The sequence below is a fragment of the Mustela lutreola genome, chromosome 9 (assembly GCF_030435805.1).
Source record: "Mustela lutreola isolate mMusLut2 chromosome 9, mMusLut2.pri, whole genome shotgun sequence".
NCBI classification, from domain to species: domain Eukaryota; kingdom Metazoa; phylum Chordata; class Mammalia; order Carnivora; family Mustelidae; genus Mustela; species Mustela lutreola.
In genome coordinates this window covers 131,192,956-131,215,455 of record NC_081298.1, presented here as the reverse complement: position 1 = coordinate 131,215,455, position 22,500 = coordinate 131,192,956, and the positions used below count along the sequence as shown (strand labels likewise).

The 22,500-nt window shown below is 36.8% G+C and overlaps 1 protein-coding gene across 8 annotated transcripts in view; it reads right to left on the bottom strand.

Annotated features, from left to right (window-relative positions):
- The window catches only part of PUM2 (pumilio RNA binding family member 2), a 104,477-nt gene that overhangs the window by 65,669 nt on the left and 16,308 nt on the right, over window positions 1–22,500 (bottom strand). For 5 of the 8 annotated variants that reach the window (XM_059132559.1, XM_059132561.1, XM_059132564.1 and 2 more), the window contains exons 2-5: window positions 12,459–12,527; window positions 4,754–4,862; window positions 1,289–1,476; window positions 556–725 (exon numbers count right to left, since the gene is read on the bottom strand). In XM_059132559.1, coding sequence (XP_058988542.1) covers window positions 556–725; window positions 1,289–1,476; window positions 4,754–4,862; window positions 12,459–12,509 — 518 coding nt within the window. In that variant the 5' untranslated portion in view covers window positions 12,510–12,527. Of the gene's footprint in view, window positions 1–555; window positions 726–1,288; window positions 1,477–4,753; window positions 4,863–10,221; window positions 10,296–11,387; window positions 11,511–12,458; window positions 12,528–22,500 lie in introns of those variants that run through there. The other 3 variants (XM_059132566.1, XM_059132562.1, XM_059132567.1) reach the window with 3 other exon arrangements.

Genomic DNA, 22,500 nt, shown 5'->3' with positions numbered 1-22,500 from the left:
TTAAAGTCTCGAATATGTTCCTTACCTCCTAAAATCAGGAATATTAAGTATTACCATAAATTCTAATAATGGAACACTAATAAGGAAGGTCACAGCTCCTGAAATAATATTTCCTCATTTCTGAGATTAGGAGTTAGATTGGGTGGGGGATACAATACAAGGATAGAAGGAAGAGGAAACTCCACAGAAAGCTGCTCAAGAGCAACCCCAAAGGAGTCTGCCAAGAAAAAACAGATTAAGCCTAAAATTCACTAAATTTTAGCAGGGAGGAAAAAGTTAAAATTTAGACTATCATATTAGCAGAAAGATAACAGCAACTTCTAACATTACTCCTTTAAAGAAATGCACGGTTTGAGACTATTTTGAGGAATTTTTTTTTTTAATGGTGCATAATCAACTAATACTCCTTATGAAAAAAATAAATCTACTAGATTAACACAAGATACAAAGGGAAATAAAATAAAACAAAATTGGAAAATATCTAAATCAATCACATCAACTACTAGTACCATCCCTGAAGATATGCTTTTCTTCTTGAGAAAGTTAAAGTCTTACTTAAAATCTTTGCAATCGGCATCCATTCCATTTGGCAAACCTCTGCCATTTATTTTAGAATCATCATCATCTCCTTGTTTAAGATCTCTGTTTTGGTCCTCCTCAAATGGAGAAGCCTTGCCTTTTTGATCTCCTTTCTCAGGTCCATCTGTTTCAGCATCTCTAGTGCCCTGAGGAAAAAGAATCTGTTTGATTCTGAATATTTAATAGAACACAAAAAAAGGCACCATAAGGTGACCTAAAACTACACTATAGTGCATGTAAACAATAAAAGCATTGAATCTTATTTTAATGTTGTAATCAACTAATTTATCAAAGGCCAAAAAACTGCGCACAAAACAGTGATTTATAACAGAAGGGCTAAGGCAACCTTAACTATAGCGGTGCTGGAAAAGCAGTAACACCACAGACAAGATTAAAATTCTACTTAAGGCATATGATTTTGTTTAGTTACTTCTACATGAAGCACTACCATGAATAAACAACTGTAATCTTGCAAATTATGTTTCTTAACTAATATGGTTGATATTTGTAACATGGCTAAAAGATTATATTCCCATTGGTTCTCTATTTCATGTATTTCAAGAAGTGGCCAAGAGAAGAAAACCAGAGCTCCAACAGCACCAAGATTTCCTTTGCTCTGGGAAGAGCCAAAAAAAAAAAAATAAATGGACTTAAAGATAACCAAACAACCAGATTAATTATTAAATATTTCTTTATTCAAAATACTTACAAAAGTCCCCTTCCTAAATCGAGAATCCAATTTATCAGCAGGAGAAGAACTTAATACATATTCTACCATGCTCACACCAAGGCCTCCACTTTCTGATCGCGGAGACAGTATTGCATTTACTTCACTGTTTCCATGAAAACCCTGTCCAGATCTTCTCTGTACCATAATAGGCTGGGACATTGAATGGTCTGTTTGGAAGGAAGAACACAATTATACATTTGTACTTTTAAATTAATCAAAATGTATCTACATAAATTAACATATTAAGGTAAAAAATCAGCATCCTGTTTTATTTTGAATGTTATTATGATCCTGAAAAAAAGCTTTAATACTGCTGAGACTCGCTGGCCTGGGCACACTTCTTGGCAACACAGAAAGCAAGTCATTTGGTTTAAAAAAAAAAAAAAAAGTAAAAAGCTGATTAAGAACTGTCAAACCAGAAAGGTCAATGGAGACAGAAACGTTAACCTGAAGGCTCAGCTGCCAATAGCATCTTGTTAAATGTTAAAGCTTTCTTTTTTTTTTTCTTTTTAAGATTTTATTTATTTATTTGACAGAGAGAAATCACAAGTAGATGGAGAGGCAGGCAGAGAGAGAGAGAGAGAGAGAGAGAGAAGCAGGCTCCCTGCCGAGCAGAGAGCCCGATGCAGGACTCGATCCCAGGACCCTGAGATCATGACCTGAGCCGAAGGCAATGGCTTAACCCACTGAGCCACCCAGGCGCCCCAATGTTAAAGCTTTCTTAATGATTCATTATAATTCAAACCAAAAATCTTTAGAAGTGAAACCTAGAAGAATAAAAGTAACTCCTAAACTGGCAGGGGCACACCTCAAGCTCATAGTTATATATACTGGATGGATTCAGAACACATGGCTGTACAACTATAAACACAAACAAGTTTGGAAAAAAATCAGTCAATATCAGAGAATTTCTATTCTTGGTGTAAAAACTGTCACCTAAACATTATTTTTAGAAGTCCCTTCTAGGGGCTCCTGGGTGGCTCAGTTGGTTAAGCATCGGGTCTTCAGCTCAAGTCATGATCCCAGAGCCCTGGGATCAAGCACCACATTGGGCTCCCTGCTTGACAGTAAGCCTTCTTCTCCTTTCCCTTTGCCTGCAGCTCCCCCAGCTTGCTCTCTCTCAAATAAATAAAATCTTTTAAAATAAATAAATAAATAAAAGTCCCTCCCAGCTTAAAGGTTTTCATTTTTAACAAAAAAATTATTCCTCTGGTATGAATACCTTTCTATACATTTTGTACGCTTTTTAAAAAATTTAACATATAATGCATTATTAGCCCCAGGGGTACAAGTCTGTGAATTGTCAGGCTTATACACTTCCCAGCACTCACCATAACACATACCTTCCCCAATGTCCATAACCCAACTACCCTCTCCCTACCTACCCCCACCAACCCTCAGTTTGTTTTGTGAGATTAAGAGTCTCTTATGGAGGGCCACCTGGGTGGCTCAGTTGGTTAAGCATTGGCCTTCGGCTCAGGTCATGATCCCAGGGTCTTGGGATCACAGCCGGCATCAGGCTTTCTGCTCGGCAGGGAGCCTGCTTCTCCCTCTCTCTCTGCCAGCCTCTCTGCCTACTTGTGATTTCTTTCTCTCTCTCAAATAAATAAATAAAAATCTTTTAATAAAAACAAAGTCTCTTATGGTTTGTCTCCCTCCTAATCCCATCTTGTTTCATTTTTTCCCTTCTCTACCCTCCTAAGCCCCCCACTTTGCCTCCCTTTTCTACATTTTTATAACAAGAAGAAAAAAAACAATGTTTAAGATTAGAGAACAAATGGAATACAAATATAAAACACTTGAGGCAACATTCAAATAGACTTACCAAAAAAAAATTTTTAAGGCACCAGTAAGCTAACTCTGGTTCATTTGTTATCACATCTAATACTCAATATTAAGTCTAGTCCTTAAGAGGCTGAACTATCACAGTGGTACTCAGTCATCATTTCATTAACCCTATGTTTTTAAGTGACTACTACTTTTTTAAGGCATATTAAAACATTTCCATTGTAGTACCTTTATCCACAAGGGATTAGTCATTATTATATTTCATTCAATCATTCACCCATTCATTAATATACTTCAAATGTTGGTTTATAGTCTCTTGTATGCTGGGCATTGTACTATGTATGGGGAATCCAAGAAAAAGACAGTTCCTGCCCTCAAAGAGATCATGGGTTTAATATAAGGCAATCATAAAAGAGTAAAAGTGCATCATTAAAAATGATCCAGGATACTATGGAAACAGAAATAAGGGGCATTAATCCTTCCCAGTGTTAGAGTGAATTCCAAAGGAAGTGATATGAAGGGTAAAGAGTTAAAGTGAGCAAAAAAACAGAAGAACATGAGGGTGAAAAGGTAACTTCAGCTAGAGAAACTAACTATATGATAAAGTCTCTTGCAGTCATGGAAACACTCTTCTTTAGAACAATTCCTCTAGAACAAGGAATATCTTACTCATATCTGTACATACTTGGCATTCAATAAATGTTTGTTCTATAAACAAAATAACTTATCTTTTATTCATTCCTAACTTCCTCATATCTCTGGGTAAAGACTAATATTTATCTTTAAAATTTTATCCCTACAACTAAAAAAAGTTAAGTTACAAAAGGAAGTGGCACAAGAAATTCAAAATACATACTTCTTTTAGTGTCAAGTTTGTAAGTATGTTGCTTAAATGTTTTATTGCTTGTCCTCCAAATATAACATACCAAAAATACTTCCCAACCATTCATCTTAGAAATAATCTCTCATTACCATGTTGTGCTCAAAATGTTTTGCTTCAGATGCTTTAAAAAATAGTTGCTTCTAGTAAATAAAGTAATTAAGCACTCAACCTTCAAAATAAAAATCAAAACATTTCTGCCAGTCAAGTTTTCAAGCACACGTTATTTTATTTTAAAGACTGTATTTGGGACACCTGGGTGTCTCAGTCAGTGAAGTGTATGCCTTCAGCCCAGGTCATGATCTCAGGATCCTGAGACTGAGTCCCACATCAGGCTCCTTGCTCAGTGGGGAGCCTGTTTTCTCTCTGGCTGCAGCTCTCCCTACTTGTTCTCTCTGACAAATTAAAAAAAAAAAAAAAAAAAAAAATCTTAAAAAAAATTAATTAAAAAAAATTTTTTTAAATTTATTTTTGAAAGAGAAAGCACAAGGGTAGGGGGGGAGGGCAGAGGGCGAATAAAGAAACACCCAGGTAATTTACACTCAAAATTTAAGGTTAGTTTATCATCCAGTAGTATTTTACTGTGACAAATGCTTCTAATTATCAAGCAGACCATTAGATAAGGGTTAATTTATATTAAAAATATACATTATAATGACTTAAACAATTTTCAACAAAGACATCACAAATTTGTTCTAAATACTGTCTCGGGATAGGCAGGGTTTCAAAAAATTCAAGTCAAGTCGTAATTCTCACACATAACAGCAATAACTTACGAGAAGTTCCCCAGGCAGTCTCTCTCCACTCATCATCCCCAAGAAATATGCCTTTTTGTCCATCTTTTGTTGAATCATCAGGTTCCCAAAACTTTTTGGTAGGCAAAAGCTATTCGGGAGGGAAAAAATATTAATTTAAGTTTCATTCTAATTGCAAATTTATTCTAATTCTACGTGGTTTGTGAAAGCAAACTTACCACCAATATGAAATTAGTTTTCAATACTAAGGAAAATTCAGAGAGAACTATTTTCTATTTTGTTTTGTTAAAAAGAAAATAATCCCAACTTAATGTTTGGGGACTGGCTCTAGTAATTTAAAAACCTGAACCCTAGTCAAAGTCCCCTCCTGACTTGTCTATATAATTAAAATGGTTTTACCACCATGTGACTTTCTTTGTAAATTTTTTCAAAAAACTTACTAAATTTTGTACTCAATATAAATAAAAACATCTATATAAAAAGATGAAAACCTCTCCTTTACTTCCAAGGACTGCCCTTGGATCACCTCCTATGCCACAGCTTCCATGATAGAAAATTCATCTTCACTTATTCAATGGAAGTTAACTTCATGACTCTTCCTAGGTCTGGAATGCTAGCAATCTATCAATTCCAAATCAGGAACCTATGGATGGTGGAAGACACACAGAAAGGAACCTCAAATACTTCTGAAATAATCTAAAAGCCCCATGCTTTATCTACCATATATATGACACACACAGCACATTAAAACTGTGCTGATACAATGATTTACTGATTATTCAAAATGTACATCTGGCTAATTCCTAATGATACTTATCCAAGCCTCTCCTCTCAACCTTCCCTGAAACTCAGAGAAGATGGACTGGGATATGTCTGTTTGAAAACAAGAGACTGGTTTTCTGAGACATGCATTTGGCATTTTAAATAAGCATTTTTAAGACCTCCTCCCTCTCAGCCCTTAATTAGGTACCCTGTCTTTCAGTGCTCATAATTAAACCCGTATACTTTTTACACTACACTTATCACACTAAATTACCTGTGTTTGCCTCCTTAGGGTCTTGGTAACCTTATCTTCAGAGAGCTCACAAACATACTAAATGTAATAAAACCAACTCCATTAAACCTGAACTGGATCTGAGAAATAAAACTGGGGGTGGCGGGTGGTGAAAGTGTGAGTGGAAGGCGAGGAAGATAAAGCATATCATGAACAAAGGCCCAACGTAATAAATTGCACTGTGTGTACAAGAAGGTATGAGATGGATGAACAGATGAGAGCATGTCAAAGATGATGCTGGTAAAGCTTTCTTGATCAGATCCTGAGGAGACTTAAAGACAAGCTAAAGAAAGTACACATTACTTTGAAGTAAAGGGAATCCAGAGAGGTTGTTAAGAGTGACATTACATTTCAGAAAACAACTCAAGTTGTAAGCTATAAGAATAATGGATATTCTAGACTACAGACAAGGAAATCAGTTTAACAGAACTATGACAGGGCCAAGATGGTAAGAACTGAAATAGGGTAGTAACAGAAAGAACTAGAAAAATAAAATGGTTTGAGAGTTATCTGTATTTAGTAGCAGTCAACAGAATCTGATTACAAATGGGGAGGAGACTGATAAAATTTTAAATTTGGGTAATAAGGTAAATGGTAGTACTACAGAAGCAGCTTTGAAGGCAGGGGAGAAAGTTCAATTTGTGCATGTTCCTAATCTACAGATTTTTTGCTAAACTAAATAGATTTGATCTTAAAGGAAAACAACTTCTGCTATTTTAAAAAGAATCACTTTTCCACATTAGGAACATCCTGGGCTGCAAATGATTTGTATTTAAAGCACAGACATTTTAAACAATAATCTGCAACCTCTTCCTTCGGGGTTTTTGTTGCTGTTGTTTTAAATCTCACTATAAAAGGTCAAACAAAATGCAAAGCTGATTAATATAATACTAAAAGACTATACTTGATATAAATAACTGAACATTCATTCATAGTAAAACCCAACTTAATCCTTAAAATTATGGTTCCTGAGAAAATAAACTTATCTCATACATCATGAAAAGACTCATATTAAAGTAACAGTAACAAATAAGGATTGAGAATAAAATTTTGACTTAATAGAAGCAGTCATCATAGACACAGAAGTCTTCTAAGACTTAAAACTAATCTTCTAAGGTAGCAGAAATAATAGAAACTCTCTGAGACCATTCCAAAGCCTTTGTGATAAAGTGCCATGCAGTGCTTTAGTAGAGTGTATCCCTGCTTTAAAATACAAAATTATACAACCAGGGGAAAAAAAAAGTTAAGCACTTATCCAATATGCCTACTTTCTGCCAAGCACTATACTAAGAATATCTTTTCATTTTGCAAATATGTGTAAGTTATCATGCACAGGAAAACAATTTGGTAGTTAATAAAATTAACACTTCTTCTGACTGAGGCCTGTGCTTTCTAGAAACAACTTTTTGTGACAGTTTAGACATGATTCCAAATACTTTCAGAAACTACTAGTTGTGATCAAGAATAAAATGAAAATGAGCTAAACATAGGGGAAGGCAATAATTCAGGATAGAACAGTTAAAAAAAAAAAAAAAAGATTTTAGGCAGTATGCTGGTTGGAATAGCAATAGAGATTTGCCCCTGGAGACTCTTTTACTACAGTAGAAATGGGGAAGAATATTACAGAAAACAAGCGCTAAGAGATCTTAAAGATCTGTACAATACATGATCCACTACCACTTTGTATTAGTTCCATAATTCACAGAAGCTTTAAACCAAGGTCAATTCAGTATTTGTCAACTTGCAACTCTGTCCTCCCAAGTCAGAAACGACAGGGTGAACATACAAATTCATCCCCCAACTGTCCACCATTTTATTAGTTCTTTCTTTCAAGAAGCATTTATGGCTTGCCCTCTCCATCTTCAAAGAAATCACTCAAAACCTAGCATGCTGCCTCAAAATATGTAATAAATTCCTCTAGAATTTTAGAGGTACACTTGATTTTTTAAATGCAAATTGTTACATAAAAAATCACATAACCAACCAAATTAACATAATCCTAAGAATCAAAAAAATTTGAAAGGCTTTATGTCTGCAATATGGTGTTTTAAATTAAGGTGTTCATAAAAATCCAAAGTGGGACACTTTTGAGGAAGGGGGTGCTATTAATAATTATACCATGACAAGGGTACCTGAGATCAAGCCCCACATCAAGCTCCCTGCTCAGCGGGGAGTTTGCTTCTCCCTCTCCCATTCCCCCTGCTTGTATTCCCTCTCTCTCTCTTCCTGTCATATAAATAAAACTTAAAAAACAGTAATAATAATAATTATGCCATGACAACAGATATGTATCCGGACTGTCTGGGCAAATCAGGATGTAAGATGACTCTCTCTATAAATGGAAATTCAGAAAAGAGGGGCACAAATGTTAATAACTAAATCTGTAGACAACAAAAAAAACACAAGGTAATTCTTTAGAACCCCAGAAGAGTGCTCTTGCAGACTTTAATCTCTTCTGTTAATAAAAGAAAGCAACACTTTTTCATTTTTTCAAATCTTACAACTTCACCAAATCTTCTCCATTCCTAATATGCTTTAACAGAAAACAGTAGACGTCATCACTTCCAATAGGAAGCATTATTGTAAATAGTCAAGGCATCCATTCCATCACTACTATACATCATCTTGGGCCAGTTAATTAACCATTCTGAGTCTCAGTTTCCTCATCTCTAAGTATAATAACAAAGCAACTGTCATGAGCTTCTTGAGGCTAGAATGAAATAGCTTATGTAAACTGCTTAGAACAGTATCTAGCACACAGCAGACACATAAGTATTAGATATCTTTACTACTAAAAATTAGTAATCTTCTAATACTGTAAAATATAAGTTACATACTAACCAGCAACATTTAACTGGCTGATTTAAGAACTGTCATTATTCATTATATTTTCAAGTCCATCTGAGTATTGTAGGTGGATCATGAAATAAACAACAGATGCCTAATACAGTCCCATTCTGCATGAGGAAACAGAACCAACATTATACATGTGGCTAGTAAGTGGCAGCATCAGGAAGTGAATCCATCAATCTGTATAATTACACGGCTCATTCTCTTTACACGTAACTACCACAGAAGATGGTTCTTTTCAATCAGTCTAAATCATCAGCATTTCTGAAAATTCTCAGTAGAATACCACTAGATATAATAAACTTTAATGGTATTATCAAGCTATTCAGCCTATATAATGTGGGTATTCATTATAGTGGATAAAGTTTAAGGTAAAATAGTTAAGATAAAGATTTATGTAGACAAAACTATGATCGGTCTTCAAGTAGCTGGTTTCCATTCCAGTCATCCCTAAAAGCTCAGGTCAGAGCTGTAACATTTGAGATACATATAATTCATACAAAAGGTAATTCTTATTACTGTCTTCAAAGAAGCCGTCTTACTTGAGGTCATAGCACTAGTGGTAGATCAGGGAAAACAGAAGTCTCCTTACTTCCCTATCCAGTATTCCACTTCACCACACCACCTGGGATCTTGGCACATAATTTTCTTTAAATATTACTGTGTACTGGGGTGCCTGGGTAGCTCAGTGGGTTAAGCCTCTGCCTTCAGCTCAGTTCATGGTCCTGGGGTCCTGGCATGGAGCCCCACATCAGACACTCTGCTCAGCAGGGAGCCTGCTCCTCCCCGCCCCCTGCCTGCCTCTCTGCCTCCTTGTGACTTCTCTTTCTCTCTCTCTGCCAAATAAATAAATAAAACCTTAATAAATAAATAAATACATACATACACACATACTGCGTAAGAAAAGAGGGAGCATTATTTATCATACTAAGCTATGAATATTCCCCAAATAAAACACATTAACTCAGTGACTTAAAGTTAAATTCTGGGTTTCCTAAAAAATTTCAGGTAGAGGCCTCTTTCCCCCTATTTAAAAAAAATAAACAGGAACATAAAGCGTGCATGTAAAATAACAGATATGTGTCTCTGCAGTGTGGTTTTAATATACTATACTAATGAAGCTGAGTCCAACCTCCTATGAATTACCTTTGCTCTTTTTAAGCAATATGATGTAATACAAATCAGTGTTTTTTGACAAGAACATGCTATGAAAAATATGGAAAGAATGAGTTTATGAATGGATGAATACAGATCTGTTCCCATTTCTGGATGACCAAATAGAAAGACTGCCCTTCTGATGATGGGCCAGCAAAGGTATCTCAATCTATAAAACCCAGTACATTTGAAAACAGTCCTATACATAATGCAGTGCTTCCTACATTAAAGATCTAAACAATTTAAGATATAATAAAGAAAACTTTAGTGTTGAAGAAAAAGTCAAGAATAGAGCAATGCTTTAAAAAAAGATGTCACATTAAAAAACAAGCAATTTTAGAAAACTGAAGAGCCAGAAACTCAGGGCTATTTTTTAATTTATTAAAATGAATGAATTCTGGGATAAAAAAAAAAAACAAAAAAACCTCACCTGTCAGGAAAGGAGGAGAAGACTGGTGAGAGAGAGACAGGCAAAGAAGGAAATCCCAGAAGGTTCCCTGCTGCCTGTGAGATGAGGAAAGATAGAAAGGCTTGTGGGAGAGAGAACCCAGAGGCAGAAACCTGAAGTTTCTTAGCTATCTCTTAGAGGTAACAGAATTAGCTGGTAAACTGTTAAGAAAAAATAATTAGTGATAACAGCTTATTTAAAAATACATTTCTACTGAATGAAGTTCACAGAAGCACTGATGTACTGCTATCTGCCCAAAAAAGCAGGTAGTCTTAACCCTAGCCACTTTTATCCTAGCCATTTTTACTTGGCATATCTGAAATTTCCATTAAGAAAGCCTAGCTTTAAGTTTAGATTAACATACTATTCCAACCCAGCTTCTTTTCCCCAAAAACCTCAAGTATATTTCCTCCACCCCCAAATAACTAACGAAACTCTTCCAACTGTTTCTGATCATAACTTTTTTTTTTTTACCTGCAAAGATGTCTTTACCTTTATCAACTATTTGGAAAGGGAGGGGGGAAATAAGCCAATCGGTAAATACACATACAATGTAGATGTAGGAAGTAAAGTGCTTGGAGGGGAGGGTCGGTCTAAGAGAATTAAGTTAATGGTGTGACTTCACTTGCTCTTTCAAGTTCGCGGGGTGCCTGGGTGGCTCAGTGGGTTAAAGTCTCTACCTTTGGCTCGGGCTCATGATCCCAGAGTCCTGGGATAGAGCCCCACAAAGGGCTTTCTGCTCAGCGGGGAGCCTGCCCCACCCCCTGCCTGCCTCTCTGCCTGTGATCTCTGTCTGTCAAATAAATAAAATCTTAAAAAAGAAAACAAGTTCAAGTTTGTCACAGACTTGGCTGAAACACTGTTCAAACCTGCTTTTAAGACTGGTCTTCTTTAGAAAGCAGAATAACCTAAGAAAACAAGTAGCAGGGAAGGAAACAAAAAGCCCTTTTCAACTGCTTCTTTTTATTCGCCCATAGCGTAAATAAAGCCTAAGTAGCCACTGTACTGCAGTGAAGCTCTAGTTTGTTGTTGTTTGACTAAAAAATTATTCCCTCTTTCAAATCTTTCTTAGGGACCATAATTTTACCTTATGCACTAGACTAACAAGTTTACTTTGGCAATACTTATGCTTAAGCACCTTAACTCACCCTTAAATCAGTCCTCTGAAAATGACAAACTCTTTGGAAAACGCTGTTCTGAAGAAGGGAAGGGTTAGCTAGCTGCAGGGTGCCCTCTTGTGGCCCAGAGGAGTGACTGGACTCTTTTTCTGCATCTGAAGAGCACAGCATTGGATGGAGTGAGTCTCAGGAAGGTCTCTAATCTACCAAAGTAAAATAATCTCCAGGAGCAAGCAGTTATTACACATCTTATGTCTGTTCATGGTTATGTTCTATTAGCAAAGTCCAATTAGTTTAGTACTACAGAACACGACAAAATAAAGATGTGACCACAAGGGTTTTTATAAGCAATTAAAGTTTTCTAAATATTCTTTAGGTTTATGGAAAACTAAGCATTTTTTATGCCTTAAATTATGTAATGGTACAGTTAAATGGAATGCCCCAAAGAAAATCATATATTTAACAAGACTGATAAAATCTGTTAAAAAATTCAGAATGCTCACTATGGTCAGTCATTCAAAGCTAACAATCTATATAAGAGACTAATATAAAAACTGTAACAAAGTAATATAATAAAAATATGTACAAAGATCTATGAGAAGTCAGAAGAGGAAGTAATTCTACAGATAGCAATGGGACAATAGATAAGACTCATTTCTCAGTACAGTCTTGTAGAGGATTAGAAGTTTATTAAGCAAACACTGAACAAGGAGAGCTTTTTTTTTTTAGAAGAGAGAATAGTGAACAATTAAGTATGGCAAAAGCAAACAGCATACATATATAAAACAGCAGGACAAGGATAAAGAAAGGCTCTTTTCAGAGCAAAGTAATTATTGTTCATTACCAAAATATAAAACGTGATCTAAACCAAGTCAATCAAATCAACTAGACACAATCTCACTAAAAATTACCACTAGGGGTTAAAAAAACAAAAACTGAAATCACCACAACTATAAAACTGTATAATCCAAGATTTTAAAAAACCCACATGTGGAAGACATAACCACTATTTTTAAGAATACTTATGATTTTCAAGAATAAGTCTCAATGGCTCAAATAATCAATGTGAGGTACACATTCTCAGTATTAATAAATATTTACCTCTCCCATTCCCCGAGATTCTAATGCAAGAGCTTGAAAATCATGATTCATTTCATCCACAGATCAAACCTGTTGAATAACAAAAACAAAAATTAGTAAAAAGAAAAATTTAAATAGACTGCATCAAATATTTTTATATTACATTGCTGCTATTACTGCTATTAGCATGAGCGGAGACAGGCAAAAACTGATTTCTCTATGAAGACAGATTTTCCTAAAGAAAGCACATAATAGCAATCTATATTAAAATTAAAACCCTGGGGTCAAAAGTTCTTGGGCTAGTCTGTGTATCAAGAGAAACCCCTACTAGTTGAACAAAATAGACGGAAAGTAAAGAAGAAAAGAAGCAAGCTCAAATACTAAAATAGTTTATTTTTTGTTATAGTTCCAATTACAAAATTACTTTTTTACCTCAGTTAACATTTTTCAAAACTTCTCAGCACTTCATTATTTGTAGATCTGATACCAATGATAAAAAAAAAATTTCACTGAACGTATTGGAATTTCCTTAAGAGGAGCTCCTTTCCTTTCTCCTTACACTAAAACTAAAGTGTATTTTGTCTTTCCTTTTCTAATTGTTTAGTTTATCATTCACATGACAATGTGTTCTGGAGTCAGAGGCCCTTACCTCCTACCGTTAAGCACTGTGGCGGAAAAATCACTCAACACTGAGGCCACTACAAATTTAGCTTTCTGAGCTTTGGGGTCTTACAATATAATCCTATTATTTCCCCCAATCAGTCTCTCTCTTTTTAAAAATCCACAGCATGTGACATTACAAAGCACTCCGTCCTTCCTGTAAGGGAGGAGTTCTTTGTTCCCATTCTGTCTCTTAAAATTCTTCTACTCACACTGCCCCCCACCCCCAGCTGCTTTTTCTCAGGCTTCTTCCCAGACTTCCATTTGTCTCTTCAACTCATTTTAAATGTTAGTGTTTCCTAGTACTCTATCCTTGGTAGTCTCCTCTCTGCCCTTTATCCTGTGCAATCTAATCCACTCTCACTGTTATATATATGCTTAGGACCCTGGTTCTAACATTTCTATTTATGAACAAAAATCTCTCTCCTCATAAAAATTTCCAATTATCTCCTTCCTCCCATTCCCTGGGCAAAATTTCAACTTTACTCTTCTTTCTTCCCCACTTATAACTTAATTCTTTCCTTTCTTACACCAATATCCTATGACTAATATCAACCTCACTTATATCTATTTTCCATCTGTCTGGTTATTATTGTGAGGTTTTTTTTTTTAAGGTTTTTTTTTGGGGGGGTTGGAGCAGAGGGAAAGGCAGAGAGAGAATCTGAAGCAAGTTCCCTGCCCCGGGTTCAGCTCCAGCACAAGGCTTGATCTCACCACCCAGAAATCATGACCTGAGTCAAAATCAAGAGGTGGACGCTTAACCAACTGTGCCATCCAGGTGCCCCACCAGCTGTCTGTTTAGACTACCACCATCTCTTACCTAAAATATTATGATCCTCTCCCATATTCCCATCATATAATCTAATCTCCAAAGTGTAATCACTTATCTTTCTTAATTATACTTTGTTCATGTAACTCATGTATTTTAATCCTTGACTTATAAGGTCAAACTCCTAAGCTTACAAGGGGACACAACTGTATTCAAATTATAGTTCTCACAGCTTACTACCTCTAGAACTCTGGACAAGTAACCTAAACTTTTTTCCCAGTATCTTCATGGGAGGGTAACAGTAGCACCTGCCACATGGCTTACTGTAAAGCTGAAAAAGGTAACAAAGAACACTTAAATTGGTGCTGGGTACATAAAAAGTAACAAAGAACACTTAAATTGGTGCTGGGTACATAAGCGTTCATAACTGAGCTATTAAAGTGCCTGACTGCTCAGTCCATAGAACTTGCAACTCTTGTTCTTGGGGTTGTAAGCTCAAGTCCCACGTTAGGTGTAGACCTTACATAAAAATAAAATATTTTTTTAAAAAGTTAGCTATTGGGGTGCCTAGGTGGCTCAGTGGGTTAAGCCTCTGCCTTCGGCTCAGGTCATGATTTCAGGCTCCTGGGATCGAGCCTCGTATCAGGCTCTCTGCTTGGCGGGGAGCCTGCTTCCCCCTCTCTCTCTGCCTACTTATGATCTCTCTGTCTGTGAAATTAAAAAATGAAAATAAAAATCTTTTTTAAAAAAGTTAACTATTTAAAAAGCTCTTCAGGGGCGCCTGGGTGGCTCAGTGGGTTAAGCCGCTGCCTTCAGCTCGGGTCATGATCTCAGGGTCCTGGGATCGAGTCCCACATCGGGCTCTCTGCTCAGCGGGGAGCCTGCTTCCCTTCCTCTCTCTCTGCCTGCCTCTCTGTCTACTGTGATCTCTCTCTGTCAAATAAATAAATAAAATCTTTAATAAATAAATAAATAAGCTCTTCAATCTTTTCATCAAATGATACTTGAACAATGATATATCCATATGCAAAAAATGAACCTCAACACATTCCTTACATCTTAATGTAAAGATTAACTAATAGATCATACACCTAAATGTAACACCTAATATTATAAGATTTCTCGAACAACAGAAAAGCTGTGTGACCTAGCATCTGGTAATGATTTTTAACATCAAAACCAGAGTCAATAAAAGAAAAACCAATGTCTAAAAAATTTGACTTCATCAATAAAAACACGCTATACGAAAGCCACTGATGATAATGAAAAGACCACAGACCAGGAGAAAAATATTTGGAAATCACATATCCCAATACAGGACTTGTATCAAGAATGTATTTAAAAACTCTTGGGAAGCCTGGGTGACTACTCAATTGTTAAGTGACTGCCTTTAGCCCTGGGATCAAGCCACTACCAGGCTCCCTGCTCAGTGGGGAGCCTGCTTCTCCCTCTCCCATTCCCCATGCTTGTGTTCCCAAACTGTCTCTCCATCAAATAAATAAACTCTTAAAAAAATTTTCTCAAAAAATAATAACCCAGGGCGCCTGGGTCGCTCAGGGGGTTAAGCCTCCGACTTCAGCTCAGGTCATCATCTCAGGGTCCTGTGATGGAGAGCCACAAAGGGCTCTCTGCTCAACGGGGAGCCTGCTTCCCTCCCCAACTGCCTCCCTCTCTGCCTACTTGCGATCTGCCAAATAAATAAATTAAATCTTTAAAAATAACCCAATTTAAAAATGGGCAAAAGATCTGAACAGATACTATATCAAAAAAGTTATATGGATGGCAGAGAAGCTATTTTCTTGTTAGAAAAGCTGGATTCATTAATGGTTTTCACAAAATGAGTATTTTATTCACCCTTTCATTTACTCAGTAAGCTTTTACTGGACATCTTCAATGTGTTAGATTTTATAGAAAAAAAAAAAAAGTTGGGGCGCCTGGGTGGCTCAGTGGGTTAAGCCGCTGCCTTCGGCTCAGGTCATGATCTCAGAGTCCTGGGATCGAGTCCCGCATCGGGCTCTCTGCTCAGCAGGGAGCCTGCTTCCCTCTCTCTCTCTCTCTGTCAGCCTCTCCATCTACTTGTGATTTCTCTGTCAAATAAATAAATAAAATCTTTAAAAAAAAAAAAAAAAAAAGTTAAAATATGATCACTGTTCTTAAAAAAGAGTTAAAATGAATCGCACAAGTTTCCCAGTAATTGGAGGTGTAGCTCCTTTAACCTAAATCCTCTGCAAATACTTATATACTCTAGACAAAAGAGAAACCTGAAGGTAATAGAAAACAACAAAAAACCAAACTGGAAGAGAGTCTACACTTAAAAGAAAGGACTGGCATAGAGTGAGTTTTTTAATGGCCTTTTTTTTTTTTTTAAATATTTTTATTTATTTATTTTGAGAGAGAGAGAGAGAGAGACAAAGTGAGAGAGAGCATGAGAGGGGAGGTCAGAGGGTGAAGCAGACTCCCCATGGAGCTGGGAGCCCAATGTGGGACCCGATTCCAGGACTCTGGGACCATGACCTGAGCTGAAGGCAGTTGTTTAACCAACTGAGCCACCCAGGTGCCCTGGCCTTTTTATTTTTTATTTTTTTTTTTTTTTGCCTGAGGACAGGCCTGGGTTTGGAGGTAGGGTGCCAAATTTCCTATAAAGAATCCAGTCTTAAAGGCTTGAAGAACCAAAGGACAGACTTTGAGGCAACCAGAGATACTGGAAACTGAGAAGTCTCCAAAAGGAAACAACCTGTAAAGACAAATATATTTATATATTTATTTATATAAATATATATATATTTATATATAAAGCTTTATTACAAGCATGCTTGCAGTAGTGCTGCTTGCAGATTACAGAAATTCTGAAATTATAAACCACATAACCGCCATACAACACATTTATAAAATGGAGTATCATGTAACTACTAAAAATATTTGAATTTGAAATTAAGAAAATGCTTAGATGGTAACATTAAGAAAGACTGAAAGGAGAGGAGGCTGGGTTGCTCAGTTGATGAAGCATCTGATTTTGGCTCAGGTCATGATCTGGGGGTCCTGGGATGGAGTCCTGCGAGCCTGGTGCGGGGGATCCGAGCTCAGAGGGGAGTCTGCTTCTCCCTCTCCCTCTGCACTTCCTCCCACTCACACTCACTTGTGTGCTTTCAAGTAAGTATTTGAAAACACAAAAAAGACTGAAAGTAAATAACCCAAAATTCATACAGTCCTTAAGTGATCAGAGTACACCGTTTTTTTTCATCTATTTATCTGTATTGTATTACCTTTCTACAAGTCCATGAGAGAAAGAAGAGGAATCTTTTTATAAGATTTTATTTATTTATTAAAGAGAAAGAGAAAGAAAACCCTGCCAGGGAGAATGGCAGGCAAAGGGAGAAGCAAGGTCCCTGATGAGCAAGGAGCCCAACACAGGACCTGATCCCAGGACTCTGGGATCATGACCAATGTCAAAGGCAGACAGACGCTCAACTGACTGGGTGGCTCAGCAGCCAGGGGTCCCAGAGGGAGATTTTTACTAAGAAAAATGAAAACAGGGCACCTGGGTGGCTCAGTTGGTGAGCAACCGAGCCTTTGGCTCGGGTCACGGTCCCGGAGTCCTGGGATCGAGTCCCGCATCGGGCTCCCAGCTCCATGGGGAGTCTGCTTCTCCCTCTGACCTTCTCGCCCCTCATGCTCTCTCTCTCACTGTATCTCTCCCAAATAAATAAATAAATAAAAACTTTAATAAATAAATAAATAAGTGAAAATTAACAAAAAAAAAAAAAAAGAAAGAAAGAAAGAAAGAAAAATGAAAATAGGGGCACCTGGGTGGCTCAGCGGGTTAAAGCCTCTGCCTTCAACTCAGGTCATGATCTTAGGGTCCTGGGATCGAGCCCTGCATCAGTTTCTCTGCTCCGCAGGAAGCCTGCCCCCCACCCCCGCCTGCCTCTCTGCCTACTTGTGATCTGTCAAATAAATAAATAAATAAATAAGATCTTTTTAAAAAAAAGAAAAGAAAAATGAAAACACCAGAGTAGAAAACAAGAAATTTTCTCAAGAGTAAAGAAGGACCTGAGCTTTACTGAAGCCTTTCTTTGGTTACTTCCAGGTTTTAATCTATGGTCAAAGTAAATGAGGTTGTGAGTTAAAGAACCTCCAGATAAATGTACATAGTCTCAAGGATCCATTCTTTCTTTTGTGGTGAATCATGCCCCAGGGCAGGGGTCAACAAAACTTTCAGTGAAGAGCCAGATGGTAAACGTTTTAGCTTTGGCAGGTCATATGATCTCTGTTCTCAACACACCTCTGTAGCACAAAAGCTACCACAGGTATCAAAATAAATGAGCATGAATGTGTCCTAATAAAACTTTACTTATGAATAGTGAAATCTGGATTTCGTGTATTTTTTATGTGTAACAAAATGTTGCTCTTTCTCCACCCAACCACCTAAAAATCTAAAAACCAATTCTAGAAAGTGAACCAAAAACCACAGGTTGTGGGCTGGATCTGGACTATAGTTTGCTGATCTTTGCTCTAGTGGATTCGGTTTGACTGCTTCACACACACACAAAAAATCAAAGGCAGATAATCCACTTTCAAATATGAGCAAGCCAAAAGTTAAACATTAGGGCTTTGCTTCCAGCTTTTTCATTTATACTATCCCCAGGAATATTTTCTTCTTCTAATGAATGGTATTACAGGTCACATTTAAATGGAGGTGACTCAGTAGGTTATGAGGAAAAGACTTTAAAATACAAAAGAAAACAAAGTAAACACTCGAACTCAGATTTGCAGGTTACGGTGCTACCATAAAAGACACTGTGTATTAATATATATGAATTAGACTGGAGGAGAAAGTGGGCAAAACAACAGGACAGAAAGTAAACACAAACTCTCAGGCCAATAATCTCCGTATCAGTAACAGAATAAAGTTTAGGGGGTGGGGGGTGACATATACCATTAAGTGGGACTCTCAAAATTCCTGAAAAATGCCAATCTTGTATGTCCTATGCAGTTACAAATCTTGGTATCATTTGGTGGTAAGAGAAAAAAAATTTGGACATGAATTTAACAACTTTATCTGGAATGGTTAAGATTTTAGGATGAAAGAGCACTTTTTTCTTCTAACAAGCAACAAGAGTATCTAGCATCCAGACACGCATACCGAAAAGGCTATGTTAATCTGAAGAAAATGTATCCAAGAGTTATGGTATACAGTACTGCCTGGGGTGTAAAGTCTGTCTTCACTTTTTTTGTTTGTTTGTTTGCGACATTAAGCCATGAAACTACCCCAATATTATTTAACAAATAACTGGATCTGGTTTCTGTAAGAGATACATAACAGAAACTTTTCTATGGCCGAGACACTGTGTAATCCTAGGTAAATCTGAATTAAAAAGTTAAGTTTTGAGGTTGATTCTTTGTTTCCTTAAAATAACAACAGTGTCCCATGAAATTCCAAAATTTAACAACAAAAAAGCCAACTTTTTGTAGGCAGCATCATTGCTAATTACTGAGAAAAACAGATAAAGCACCTCAAACAACAACTTAGTTAAGTTCTGAGTTTTTATATTTACTAACACATAAGTCAAAAGGTTTTCAAATAAGTTTGTGTAAAAAAACCAAGAATATGCCTTATTAAGTACATTTATATGATTAAAAGTACTAATTTTTCTCAGACATCTGATCCAATTCCTCACCACATGCCTACTATAAAAAATAAGTTGGGGAAAACCACTCAGAGCTACAATAAATGGTATTAAAGCACTTTCTACTACCACAGGACACTAATCACATTTTCATAGTAGTATAATTAGTTCTACTTTAAGGTGATAGTAGAAATTAAGCTCTGGGGTCAAAGGGGCTAGGAACTGTGTCTTAGCTATCTATACATGCTCAATATATCTTGAATAAAAAGAAGTATTTTTTATGGTATGAAATGCAAATTCAGATCACAAAACCTGCTTAAAAATCCTTCATATATATTAATACACAATGCTCATTCTAATGGGATAGTTAACAAGGCTCTTCTTCAGACTTTCTGCAACAAAGAAGACATTTATCAACATAAAATGTCTGATAACAACTTCCCAATGGCACTACTTTTCCATATTAGTCCTGTAACACTTGAAGGCTACTTGTGCATCGATTACAAAAAACACAAAATTACATGAAAACTTAATTAACTATAAGCCAATGTGAATAGTTACTTAAGAGGCTTATGAAATATTCTTAGTAATCATCCTTCCTGGTTTTTTTTTTTTTTTTTAAAGATTTTATTTTGAGAGAGAGAGAGAGAGAGAGCATGAGCAAAGGGGAGGGTCAGAGGGAGGAGAAGCGGACTTCCCACTGAGCAGGGAGCCCGATGCGGGGCTTGATCCTAGGACCCTGTGTTCATGACCTGAGCCAAAGGCAGACGCTTAACCGACTGAGCCACCCAGGCACCCCTGGACAGTTTTTAATAGACATAATCATTGAGCTATAATGGTATCCACTGCAAACAAACAAGAGCTAAAGTCCTTAAGAGTATCTTCATTTCTTCAGCATATTAAACCACTCTGGCAAATTTATCAACAAATTTATTTAGTAATACCTTTTCTTATCCATGAGAAAGGTAAACCTATCCAGGCTTAAGTATCTGTAGTAGACCATTAACATTCAAAGATTTTACATTGCAAGTTTCTTTCTTTTTTTAAAAAAGTATTTTATTTATTTAACATATTAAAAATATATTTATTTAACAGAGAGATACATAGCTAGAGAAATAACACAAGCAGAGGGAGTAGGAGAGGGAGAAGCAGGCTTCCCGCTGAGCACGGAGCCCAATGAGGGGGCTCAATTTCAGGACCCTGGGATCATGACCTGAGCCGAAGGCAGGTACTTAACAACGGAGTCACCCAGGCACCCCAACATTGCAAGTTTCTGCTAATCACCATCAACACCTAGTAATTTACTTTTTCTGGAGGCATGAACTGAATCATAACACTTTTCTTTTGTGTGTGTGTGTGTGTATACGTTTTATTAAGTGTAACTTTAAATGCTGAGGCTTTGAAAATTTTTTATTTAAATTCTAGTTAACATACAGTGCAATATTGGTTCCAAGGAATAGAATTCAGTGATCATCACTTACGTACAACAACCAGTGCTGCTTGTAACAAGTGCCCCCCTTAATAGCTGTCACCCATCTAGCCCATTCCCCACCCACCTCCCTCCATCAACCCTTAAGTTTGTTCTCTGTCATGAAGAATCTCTTAGGGTTTGTTTCCCTCTCTCTTTTTCCCCCTCCCATATGCTCATCTGTTTCCTTTCTTAACTTCCACACATGAGTGAAATCATATAGTATTTTTCTTTTTTTTTTTTTTTAAAGATTTTATTTATTTATTTATTTGACAGAGAGAGAGAGATCACAAGTCGGTGGAGAGTCAGGCAGAGAGAGAGAGAAGCAGGCTCCCGCTGAGCAAAGAGCCCGATGCGGGGCTCGATCCCAGGACACTGAGATCATGACCTGAGCCGAAGGCAGCGGCCTAATCCACTGAGCCACCCAGGCGCCCCAGTATTTGTTTTTCTTTGGCTGACTTATTCTGCTTAGCATCAATATACTCTAGCTCCATCCATGCTGTTGCAAATGGCAAGATTTCATTCTTTCTGATGGCTGAGTAATATTCCATTGCATATATATACCTCTTCTTTATCCATTAATCAGTTGATGGACATTTGGGCTCTTTTTATAGTCTGGCTATTGTTGATAATGTTGCTATGAACACTGGGGTGCACATACCCTTCGAATCAGTATTTTTGTATCCTCTGGGTAAATACCTAGTGGTACAATTGGTGGATCACATGGTAGTTCTTTTTTTAACTTTCTGAGGAACCTCCATACTGTTTTCCACAGTGGCTGCACAAGTTTGCATTCCCACCAACAGTGCAAGAGGGTTCCCCTTTCTCTGCATCCTGGCCAGTATCTCTTGTTTCTTGTGTTGTTAACTGTAGCCATTTTGACAGGTGTGAGGTAGCATCTCATCTTGGTTTTAATTTGTGTTTTCCTGATGATGAATGATGTTGAGCACTGTTTCATGTGGCTGTTAGTCATCTGGAAAGAAGCCTTCTTTGGAAAACTGTCTATTGATGTCTTCTGCCCATTTCTTAACTGCATTAACTGTTTTTTTGGGTGTTGAATTTGATAAGTTCTTTATAGACTGTGGATACTAACCTTTCGTTTGCAAATATCTTCTCCAAGGGTCCCTTTCAGTTTTGTGGACTGTTTCCTTTCTGTGTGTAAGTTTTTTTATCTTGAAGTCTCAGTAAGTTCATTTTTGCTTTTGTTTGCCTTGAATCATACACTTTCTAATGGTATTGAACAAGTCACTTAGCTCGTCTAGTAGTTGAGCCAAGAACCACACTAACATTTTTTAATATTTGCTACCTGTTTGTCCACATACTTCATGGGGTAATTATATAGGCTTGTTTTCCCAGTCAGTATTACTGACTCAACTATACCAAGGAAAAGTCAAGTTTTACATTTTGAATGAAATTTGGCATGCATGTGCGTGCACACATACACTTGAGTATTAATATAGATTCCAGAAACCAGAATTCTTCAAAGACCCTACCTCAAATCTTCTAGCAAGATCAAAAATTAGATTATTCCAACATCAG